The sequence below is a fragment of the Phascolarctos cinereus genome, unplaced genomic scaffold (assembly GCF_003287225.1).
Source record: "Phascolarctos cinereus isolate Bilbo 61053 unplaced genomic scaffold, phaCin_HiC Scaffold_726;HRSCAF=1367, whole genome shotgun sequence".
Taxonomy (NCBI): Eukaryota; Metazoa; Chordata; class Mammalia; order Diprotodontia; family Phascolarctidae; genus Phascolarctos; species Phascolarctos cinereus.
The window spans coordinates 299,723,817-299,735,887 of record NW_027556098.1 but is presented as its reverse complement, the minus strand read 5'-3'; the positions used below and the strand labels follow the sequence as shown (position 1 = coordinate 299,735,887).

General features: G+C 34.3%; 1 protein-coding gene across 1 annotated transcript in view; it reads right to left on the bottom strand.

Annotated features, from left to right (window-relative positions):
* CUL5 (cullin 5) overlaps positions 1-12,071 on the bottom strand; it is an 85,848-nt gene that overhangs the window by 34,425 nt on the left and 39,352 nt on the right. The window contains exons 3-7 of the mRNA XM_020996110.2: positions 11,915-12,014; positions 9,641-9,817; positions 7,860-8,001; positions 5,558-5,703; positions 5,395-5,475 (exon numbers count right to left, since the gene is read on the bottom strand). Of these exons, the coding sequence (XP_020851769.1) occupies positions 5,395-5,475; positions 5,558-5,703; positions 7,860-8,001; positions 9,641-9,817; positions 11,915-12,014 (646 nt within the window). The remainder of the gene's footprint in view (positions 1-5,394; positions 5,476-5,557; positions 5,704-7,859; positions 8,002-9,640; positions 9,818-11,914; positions 12,015-12,071) is intronic.

Here is a 12,071-nt window from a genome sequence, read left to right as displayed (position 1 = left end):
CTACGTAATGAGAAGATGGGACTCATCTGAAAAGACTTTGATGCTGAGAAACACTGAAGGCAAAGGGAAAAGTGGACAGATATATAGGTAGTTTCACTGAGGCAACAAACATAAGCTTGGACAGAATTAGGGAGACAGTGGAAGACAGATAGGCCTTACATGCTATGGTCCCCAAGATCTCAAAGAGTTGGACACAACTGAATGACTCAATAACAACAACATGAGTAATAAATATTTGCTGAGTTAAAATGGATAACACTACTGCTTACACTGTGGATGTGGTCACATACAATGTTACTAACCTTTAATTTAAAAAAGAGAAAAATTAGACTTCCTATAACAAACAACTATGGATATAAATTGGCAAGCCCTAAAAATAGTATAAAACTTCTCCTTTTGATCTTTAACCAAATATTAGGCTATCCTTTTCAGTAAAGTAAAGAGGTATTGATGTTCAAAAAGGATAAGGAGAAAGAGTAAATGGAGTAGAAAAAACTAATTGGAATAGGGGAAAGAATCAAAATTTGGCCTATCATGCATGAGGAGAGGATTAAAAAAAGAAAATTAAGGTTTAGAAAGGAAGAATTAAAATAATGTAATTAACTGTTTCAAAGAAAACTGGGAAGATGTATAAATTGATGCAGAATGAGGAAAACAATTTATACAAGAACAAGAAAAACAACTGAAACTAGAAGAAAAAATCCAACCCATACACAGTTAAAATTGTTTAAATAGAAAAAAATTATTGAGGTGTGTTAACATTTTAAATATGAAATTAAGGCTAGATCTGAGAACTCCAAAGGTTGAAAGAACTGAAATAGGGAAAACTACCTTCTATGTTCAAGAAGACTATGGGAGCTCTCTCAAATCTATGGAAGTGTTAAGCTCAAGCAGCCTTAAGTTGGTTCTCCAGAGCTGAAAGCAAGTGATAATCTGGCATGGTCCTCACCTTTGAATAATAATAATTATTATTTTCTTAAATGGGAGTTACCATAATACGAAACAGATGAACACCAAATAAAATGATTTTGATTATAAGTAGTTTAGCCATTATCGTATTATCATTACTTTTTACCACACGTGTGTATAGACAGATAGTCTAAAAATATCCTAAACCAAGAAGAAATTTTATTTGATAGCTTGACATATTGGTTATTTTAAATACAAATCAGGCTGACAAATAGTTGGGCAGTTATGGCAAAGTTAACTGATATCCATAACCAGTGCTACTAGCTCAGGTTTACTTAAAACAAAATCATATACCAAATTCTTGTTTAAAAGCAGGGTTTGTGGCTTAGTTAGTTGCCTTGATTCTCCACTTGATTTGTTCTATTATGTAGAAATAGCAATGACGTCTTCATACCCTAACACTTAGCTTCCTATACTGATCAATTTTCTTGCGAGAACAAGGATGTGAATCAATCTGACCCATAATAGAAAGCAAACACAAAGTTTCTCTCCATTAACCTGACCATTTTGAAGTTATTCAAAATCCAAATCAAATGAAAGCACAAACAAAAAATCACAGGAGTTCATGTCTTGAATTATGAGACAGAATAATTCAATTTTAATAAAGGCTGGATCTGATTTCAAAATGAACTGACTTCCTAACTTTTGTAAAAAAGTTTTTTTTTAAATCACAATTATGAACTACTTGTAATTACATTATAAAAGATGGCCTTTTATATTTTTAAAATACAATTTTATCTTTTCTGTGATAGCTTCAGAAATTCTCTTAAGATCAGAAATTAAATGTGAAGTGAATGAAAATAATTTCTTCAGTCAATCAAGGAGCACTTATTATATTCTAAGCACAGTGATAACCACTGCAGAAAAAAGAAAGACAAAAATCTAATCCCTGCCCTCGAGGAATTCACTGCCTAACGGGGAAGACAACACACAAACAACTCTGTACCAATAAGATACATACAGCATAAACAGAAGGTAATCTCAGAGGAAAGGCTTCCTGTAGAAGGTAGGATTTGAACTTGGTCTTGAAGGAAACCAGAGGCAGGAGTGAGAAGGCACCACTCCAGAAACGGGAAACAGCCACTCCAGAGGTATGGAATTGAGGATGGAGTGTCATGTGCAAGGAATAGCAAGAAGTTTAGAGGAACCTATGATATGATTTCATATTGTAGGGGAATCAATGTAAGAAGCCTGGAAAGACTGTGAAGGGTTTTAAATGTCAAATAAAGCATTTCATATTCAATTCTGGAGGTTAATAGGGAGCCACTGGAGTTTAACAAGTTGGGGGGCAAGGGGTGCAGGGTGAGACAGCTAGACCTGCACTTTAGTAAAATTACTTTGGCAACTGAGTGGAGGGTAGATTGTGGTGAGACTTGACACAGAAAAACCAACCAGCAGGCTGTTGCAATAGTCTAGATGTGAGGTAATAAGTTCCTGAACTAAACTGATGGCAGTATCAGAGGTGAGAAGGGGATATATATGAGAGATGTTATGAAAGTACAAACTATAAGATTTGATGATAGACTGCATATGTGAAGTGAAAGTATGGAATTAAGAGTGACACTGAAATCGTGTGCCTTAGTGATTAGGAGGATGACAGTACTCTTGACAGTAATACAAAAGTCAGGAAGAAGGGAAGATTTGGAGGAATATATTGTAAGTTATATTTTGAGTTTGAGATGCCTATGGGACAACCTATTCAAGCTGTACATAAGAAAATGGCCAAAGGATATGAACAGGCAGTTCCCAGATGAAGAAATTAAAGCCATCTAGAGTCATATGAAAAAATACTCTAAATCACTATTGATTAGAGAAATGCAAATCAAAACAACTCTGAGGTACCACATCACACCTATCAGATTGGCCAAGATGACAAAACAAGAAAATGATAAATGCTGGAGAAAATGTGGGAAAATTGGAACACTAATGCATTGTTGGTGGAGTTGTGAAATAATCCAACCATTCTGGAGAGCAATTTGGAACTATGCCCAAAGGGCTATAAAAATATACATACCCTTTGACCCAGCAATAGCACTTCTAGGGCTATATTCCAAAGAGATCACACAAATGGGAAAAGGACCCACATGTACAAAAATATTTATAGCAGCTCTTTTTGTGGTGGCAAAGAATGGAAACTGAGAGGATGCCCATCAATGGGGGAATGGCTGAACAAGTTGTGGTATATGAATGTAATGGAATATTATTGTGCTATAAGAAACGATGAGCAGGCAGACTTCAGAAAAACCTGGAAAGACTTGTATGGTCTGATGCTGAGTGAAGTGAGCAGAACTAGGAGAACATTGTACACAGTAACAGCCACGCTGTGCTATGACTAATATTGATAGACTTATCCCTTCTCAGCAATACAAAGATCTAAGACATCTTCAAAGGCCTCATCATGGAAAATGCTATCCACATCCAAAGAAAGAACTATGGAGTTTGCAGATTGAAGCACACTATTTGCTTTTTTTTCTTCTTCTGTTGAGTTTTGTTTCCTCTTTCTGGTGGTTCCTCCTATTGTTTCTAATTCTTACTTACAACATCATTAAAGTGAAAATGTTTAATAGGAATGTAAATGTATAGCCTATATCAGATTGTGTGCCATGGTGGGGAGGGAAGCGGAGAAAAATTTTAAACTCAAAAGCACACGGAAGTGACTGTTGATAAATCAAAACAAATTAATTTTTTAAAAAAAGATGTATATAAGAGACAATTGAAGACATCTGACTATAGCTCAACAGAGATTAGTGCCTGATATACAGATCTGGGAATCATTTGCATAGAGATGATAATCAAGTCTATCAGAGCTGAAGTTATCACCAAGTGAGACAAGTATACAGGGAAAATGGAGGGGAACCAGGACAGAAACTTGGCAGATACCCATAGTTAGTGGACATGACCTGGTTACAAAGAAGGCTGAGAAGAAACAATCATACAAGTAGTATAAGAGTCAGGACAGAGGCAGTGTCATTAAAAACTAAAGAGGAGAGAGCATCCAGAAGAAGGGAGTAATTGATAATGTTTAAGGCTATTCAGAGATCAAGAATGATGAGAATGAAGACAGAAAAATGAGGCAATTAAGAAATCACTGGTAACTTTGGAGAAGGCAGGAGAGTTTCAGTTGAATGATAAGGTTAGAGTCCAGAAAGCAGAGTCTATATGTAAGTGAGACGAGGGGAAATGTTGGTACTTAGTGTAGACTACTTACTCAAGGAATCTAACCATAAAGGGGAAGAGAGATATCAGTTGTGTCAGGTGAAGGATTTTTAAGGATGAGGAAGATATGGGCATGTTTGTAGGAAGCAGGGAAACAGCCAAAAGATAGAATGAAAACTAGAGTAAGAAGGAAGATGAGAAAGGAGACAATTTGCTGGGTGATTGTTCTGATGACAAGGGCTACTTCTTCATATGAGACAGGGTGGAGGAGAGAGTGGGTGAAGATATCTGAGTGATATGAGATAAAGAGGGAAGAGAAAGTCCTTGTTGAATGGCTTCATTTTTTTTCAATGCAGTAGGAAGTGAGAAGATATGGAGAGGATGCCGTACAAGGCTTGAAGATGGATGAAAAGGTTTAGAATAGCTGCTGTGCTAAGTGGGATACAGAATCTATTAGGGAGGTGTAAAATGACTGTAGCGAGGGCCTAGTGAACACAGTTTCATGATTTTTCTACAGCTCCATTCAGCAAATAGGAGTGAAGGAGGAGGGTGATGAAAATAATCTAAGGTTAGGATCTGGCAAGACATAATTGGTGAAAACAAAACTGAAAGGCATTAGATTGCAGAAGACAGTGTCAAGCTGAACTGGTTTACTAAGGGATAAAGGAGTGGAGGAGAATGTAGCAAAACAAGGATAACAGCCTGGGAAAAAACTAGAGTTGGAAGGATTGGAGGTCACAGTGAGGGAAAAAGATAGAGTCAAGGGTTTTAAGGCAGAGAGAAAAATATAACAATAAAATATTATGATCAGATATATGAATTTTAGAATTTATGAACATAGACGTGGAACACTTGAGGGAAAGAACAAGATCAAGGGTATGACCACCCCTATGTGTAACTGAAATGGAAGGCAGAAGTAGGTCATGCGAACTGAGTAAATTAAGGCACTGAGTTAGGGTAATGGATGGAACATCAATGTCTATGCTGAAATACAATGGTATGAGAGCAGGAGTTTGGATGGGGAGAAAAAACTGTGAAGCTAGGACTAAACTTACTGAAGAAAGAAGGACAATATCCTGGGTGTTGACAGGTAATAGTCACTAGAATCTGGATTAAATGATAAATTTTAATATAGTGAAGCAACTAGTTGGGGGGACATAAATATCGCTTTAAAGACTAACACAATACAAAATAACTGATTAACCGAACCTACTTAATGTAGTACAATCAACCAATTCTATAGCATATTCATTTGCAAAAAATACTTACTGCTTCTACAGAGTTACATTCTCGCCTTGTTTCTAAATACCGAAGTGCTCTTTTTTCTTCTTCTTTTAATTTAGCATCTGCCTGTCCAAAAGCAAAATGACAATCATTTTAAGAAGAGTAATAGCATAGGAATAATTATCTTAAGTGGTAAGTTCTGACTTACATATTTCATATAGTTCTGTACACCATTTTGTTGTAAATAAGAAGGGGCCTGTGTTCTATAAAATCTTTCTGTCGAATCCAAGTATGCCTTTTCAAAATTGTCTCGGTAAATTTGAAGCTTATCCTCAGGATTTGAACAGAGATTAACTGAAGGAAAAAAAAACCCAGAAAAAAATTTCACTCCAGTTACGATACAATCCAGATACAAATATCTGATTAAACAATTAAAAAACATAGACTTTAAAAGAAAACTAACGCCACTAGATTTTAAGTGCTACACACACACAGACTCTAGACACACGGTGCCAAGAACAATACAAATTCTGTGTCTATATGGAGCACATAATTTAGTTGGGAGGAAGAGACACAAATGCATAAAAAGATAATATAAGATGGCAAATAAGCAGCAGGTTTGTGCTACAGACAATAAAGCATTGTAGTAGTTTGAAGGAGAGAAGAGACCATTTCCAGTTATGGTGTTTGAGGAAAATCATATGTAATAGGTGGCTATGGAACTGGACCCTGAAGACACTGGATAATTCAGGAAAGGGGGAAAATATTCTGGGGCAGTGGGAAGAAATAGTTGGCAAAATATAAGCAGAAACTCTGAAGTGCAAAAGAACAGGTTATGCATAGGAAGGACAGAGTCCTTATGGGAAGTTGAGGGTAAGGTTTCTACTTCACATATAGGTAGAAATATAGAATTTAGAATTATATATATAAAGATGGAAGGGACATTGGAGGCCACCTGGTCCAACACTTTCTTTTTACACATGAGGGAACTAAGGCCCAGAAAGATTATGTTTTAACCAAGGACACAAAAATAGTAAATGTCAGAGGCAGGATTTAAACTGTGGACATCTGACTCCACAGCCAGGAATTTTTCCCCTATGTTACACTCAAGCCATACTGTATAAAGCCTTGAATACTAGTTTATAAAAGCTGAACTTGACAGTGTGGAATTACTGAAAAGATTTGAATAGAGAGCAACACACAAAAAAAAGCACTGTTATATGTCATCAGTATAAATGATACGTTTATACAGGAGAGGGAACACAAACAAAGAAATTGGGCAAGGAAGCTATTCCAATAGTCTAGGAATGAAAGAAAAGAAGCCTGAACTAGGATTGTAACAGTAGAACTAGAAAGTGGGTACCAAAAGAGTATGATAATTAATTGGATGTGAGGACCAAGGAAGAGGGAAGATGCAAAGATGGGAGTCAAGGAGTCAAAGTCTCAAACTTAGTTGTCTAAGAGATTGTCAGAGATAAGAAAATTAGGGGTGGCTGTTGGTTCTGAATTTTAGAAATATAAAAGGAATTAGCACGTTTCCCAAACTTAAACATAAATGCAAAAGTTACTTGTTAGATGACTGTCCTTATTTAAACTGATTTACTTGGCACATCTATTAAGAAATTCAGAAATTTACAACTTAAATACCAAAGAGAAGATATCAAATAGAGTAAACAAATGGCAAGCTCTTTTTCTAAAAGCATGGTGAAACCACCTTCTTCACCACTATCACCACCATCAACCAATTATCATCTGCTGCCAATAGGCCAGAGAAGCTGGGAGTTTCGGCAACCACCAGACCACTAGTTCTTCTTTCAGTGAGTCCCCAAAGACATCATAAGCACCCTCTGTGCCAATGTGACCTAGAAACTTTCTGAAGGTGCTGCAGTGCCTGGCTTTTCAGCAACCACTGCCACTGAAGAGTCAGAAAAGAAAGTTCTGGCTGGCAAAGTCTTTGGCCCTATCAAACTGTTCATCAAGAATAGGTATGATTTTACCTGTGGAAAAAACATTAAAGAAGATACTGTAACATCTCCTTTACTGATATACCAAGTCATTTTCATCCGACCTGGAGCTGAAATCTCCTATGTATTTTGTTTCCACCATTTGAATGTGAGCACCTTGAGAGCAGGGGCTGTAAATATTTGTCTCTCCAGTATCCAGCACATAGCATATAACAAATGCTTTTTCATTCATTTATCCAGGACAGAAGTTCTTAACTATTTTGTGTGTCATGGACCCTTTTGACAGTCTCATAATACCTATAGGCCTCTTCTCAGAATAACATTTTTAAAATGAATTTTAAAAATACATAGAATTATAAAGGAAACAAATTATATTGAAATATAGTTATCAAACACAATATATATTTATCTATAGTTAACAGAATCCACATTGAGAACCTCTGATATAACACCAACGTTGCTTAATGATAAATAAGTTCTGCCCCACAAAATAACATCAGTTTCCAAAAAGAAAAGGTAACTAATATCATAGAATTAAAAACATACCATAGGATTCTCTCACTCCAATCACCAGTTGAGAATCGAAAGCTTCGCCTAATCTCTCTGCATGGACTAACTTCATTGCACTGTCCTGGAGTCTGTTCTTTATATTTGAAAAAATTGACTCATTCCATGTATCAAGCATGAGCTATATAAAAAAGAAAACAATATCCAGTTAAGTATAAATTTAGAAAGAATTACAGCAAACACAAAGAATAAGAGTGAAGACTACAAAAATTAAAAATCAAATATCTATTTACCAATTTTTCGGCCTTCATCCATTTGAAAGCTAAAATATCAAATTTTATGTTTCAAATCAGAAAGTGATGGTTTTCCAAAATCTTACCTAATCTTGTTGGTCAACTGCTCAAAATACACATTTTATTATCTTTTTAAAAAATAATACCATGTTTATAAGCACCTCAAAACATACAAGAATACCACTTTCCTTTAAAAAAAACACAAAACTCCTGTGAGGAAGACAGATATAATTCAGTGGAAAAAGAACAAAAATCCCACAATCAAGTAATTTAATAGAATGTTTTAGTACAAAGAAATCCTTAAAATATTTCTTATTTTCTAATGCTTTCAGGATTTAATATGGATTTCTGTAGATCAAAATTATCTAAATAAGTATTAGGAATATGTTACTAATGGTTACTACAGAATTTAAAATATTTAAGCAAATTCTTTATATTAAATGTTGATTCTCACTAACAGTTTGCCAATTATGCCTCAAAAATCAACATTTTACATCTGAATACCTTAAGGAGGTATTTAGCTCTTTAAGTTTCTTAAAATATCAGTCACAACTTAAGAATCCTAGTCCTTTACAGCAGTAGGTTTAAATGACATGTTCAACAAATCTAGATGTAAAGGAAGAAGATGAAAAGAGAGGGAGAGCAAATTCATTCAATAGTTATAACTATAATAAGGACAAATGATATCTTACAATTCTACTGTACTAACTTTTCAATGTGCCAACAAATTTATTGTCTCATTTTACCCAGTAAGTCAGGATATCATCATATTTGACAGATGAAGAAACAGACCCAGAGATGTTAATATGACTTGGGTAATGCCACATATAAAATCATAAAACAAGGAATACAGACCAAGTCTCTTCATTCCCAGCCTTATACTCTCTTTCTTTTCACCATAAGGTGTAAGCATTGTGTACAAATAAAAAATTATTTGTTTGCACAGATCCCTTGCACAAAAAAGAATTTAAAATTTAGTTAAGGAGATAAAACACACACACATGAAATGACTTAACACCTTTAAGTGCAAAATACAGTAGAAGCTGAATCTATAAATAGTGAGAAGACTCATAAAAGTAATGTCAGGTCAATGAAAGCTGAAGGGTGAAAACAAGTGAAGCATGACTAAACACAGAAGAGAAATAAATGCAATGGAAAAAGGAGTATATGAAGGAGGGAAAGTGGTCAGATTACAGAAAGCAACATAAAAATAAAACAGAAGCAATGAAATAATAAAATGGAATAATAATGCCTGCAGAAAGAAAGGAAAAAAGAGAAAAGGGAAATGCAGGTGAGAAATAGGTAGTGATGTCTGAAGGAAATGAATTAAAATCGTATGAATTGGTCAAAGTTTTCTTGATAACAAGAAAAAAATGTTGAAGCTAAAGCAAGACCTGGAGTTAATAAGGGAAAACACTTTGTTATTAGATAAGAATCAGCAAGGATTGAGGAAGGAACATGAATTTGAAGGGGATGAAGTTGGTCGAAAGCTATCATATGACAGGGCAGTGAGGCAACTTTACCTACCTTTCTAACAATACTGTCTTCCACATTCGATTTTTTGTTGCTGCCCTGTTTGCCCATTAATGTAATCTCTAGCTGACAGAATGGTTTAGGTAAGATATCACACTGAGTAAAGAATTTTCTCCACTCTACAATGTATGCTTTTAGCAGTGCTGTATCATCCTGATGGCTCAGTACTCTCTGAAACAAACAGAAAAAAAAATCCCAGCTAAAAAGAACACATAGAGCTAACACTAAGAGAACAAAATGACTTTAAAATACAAGGTTATTTTGGTATTTTCAATTAAATTGGCGTTAATCTAAGTAACCATACTAAAGGTTTAAAAAAGTACCCTCTTTCAAAGGTTGTATCTATGTATATGTCTCTTTCTAGTATTTAAATTCTGAGTCAAATACATTAGATTTGACCCTATGGGACACAACACACCCCACACATTGGAGAATATCAAAATGAACTCTCAACTCTTGACTGTGTGTTAGACAGAGACTATAATTATTTCATTATCTGGATTTTACATATAGTGTTCAGCATAGATATTTATCAAATGTTAAAAATACAGCAAATGATATTTTCAATTTATTTTTATGCATTAACAAATGAACTGCTTTATTTTTAGATGCATAATTCAACTTCATCAGAAGCTACAAATTTAAAATTAAAAAACAAACAAAAAAAACCCATGAATGCTTTTCTATAAAATTTCAAATTGCACTTAGAAACAATGTAAACAGAAACAAAACTTTTGATTAAACTGTGTTAACAATAAAACATTTAATATTCTAAAGAAAATCTATATACAATGTTATCATTCCTAACCAAGATATTAGCTGCCATACAATATATAATACAAGACTTATCAATGCTCACCTTTGATACTTTAAGTCTCTTAATTGCAAAGGAAAAATTATCTTAATCCAGAATAATAACTATGTCTATAAACAAAAACACTGATATGCATAGATATAAAACTGCTAAGGAGCTAATTCATAAGTTCAAAACTCTTACTGGTTTGTTTGAACTATTACTGGCACTGGTAAATAAGTGACATTTAAAATTTCATTAAAAGATCAGAAATTCCAGTTTTCTATGGCTTCCAAACTTCATAATATAGAAAGCAAAATCTTGTGGATCTTCCAAATCAGTATAAAAAGTGTTTAAGTGGTATAACTGATACAATATTGAGATATCAACATTTTGCTTCATTTTTCATTTTCAGAAAGCCAATAGTAATAGTAATTACTAAAAAAAAAAGCTAAAAGTAATAGTTTTGAGAAGTATAAAAATGTACGTTTTTACATAGGTCAGTTATTAATACACTCTGTTCCCAGAGCAGTATTTTGGCCCACATGACAGGAAAAAATTTAGGATTCATTAATTTCTTCACATTCAGACTTTTTTTTTAATAAATCATTAGAATCTGATAACCTTGGATACAGTGCAAGAATATTTTCCTTTACCTCTTTTTTATTTCTTTGGAATTAACAGCATCCGTATCAGAAAAAAAGCTAAAATTCAGCAGTCTCTTGATTAATAAAGAAAAGAGAAAGCAAGGATAACTTAAAACCCCTGATAATCCAAAAAGAAATTTCAGTCATTAGCTTCAATCTCCTTCTACCAATTCACAAGAGCTTCTAGCAAGCAACTGATTTTTGACTGATTTGGGTTTCAACTCATTGCTTTCCTCTGTTACCTTCTAGAGGACTGATGAAGAATGAAATGGATAAAACGTAAGCAACAGTAAGGAAGAACAAAAACACTAGACAGATATAGTCAGTACCATAAATATTTGCTCAATTGAGCTAAATGGGTAAGCTCCTGAGTAACTGAAAGTTGACCATCTGTTAGAAGTTTTAATTACAAGTATGCTTTACTGTGCTACAACACTTGAACTTTAGACTCAGCAGCAAGAATAGAAGGCAACTTAAGGATTTCCCAATGGGTTAAGGTCTCTGGCACAGAAAAAAAAATTCTGTTATCTATAGGTGGAAGTCTTATAAGAGGGGCCATAATCAACATACCTGTAGCTACTGGATATAGCACCAAAATGATAATCTTGTCGGGGCACACAGTTTAACACTAAATTAGCAAAGCAGGAATAAATATATAAGGAAAAATATTTTAGGCATAAAATTTTAAAGACCCATTGAATTTTCAACTAATCTAAAAAACAAGATATATTACATTCCACAAATCAGTCTTCACTGAAAGCAAAATATTAATTGCAAAAAGCAACCATGTCATAAAAAGGCTTTTAAAATTAACTTGCAAAGACTCACTGCCTGTGCTTGTTTAATAAAATCAAGTATATCTTCTTTCAAAGCCTGATGGATTTTTGCTGGGCCTTTATCATCCCACAGACAAACTGCATGGACATCCCTAGAAAATAATGAAGGCAAGTCACCTTTAAGGGCATAATTCTTATATGTAGTCCCT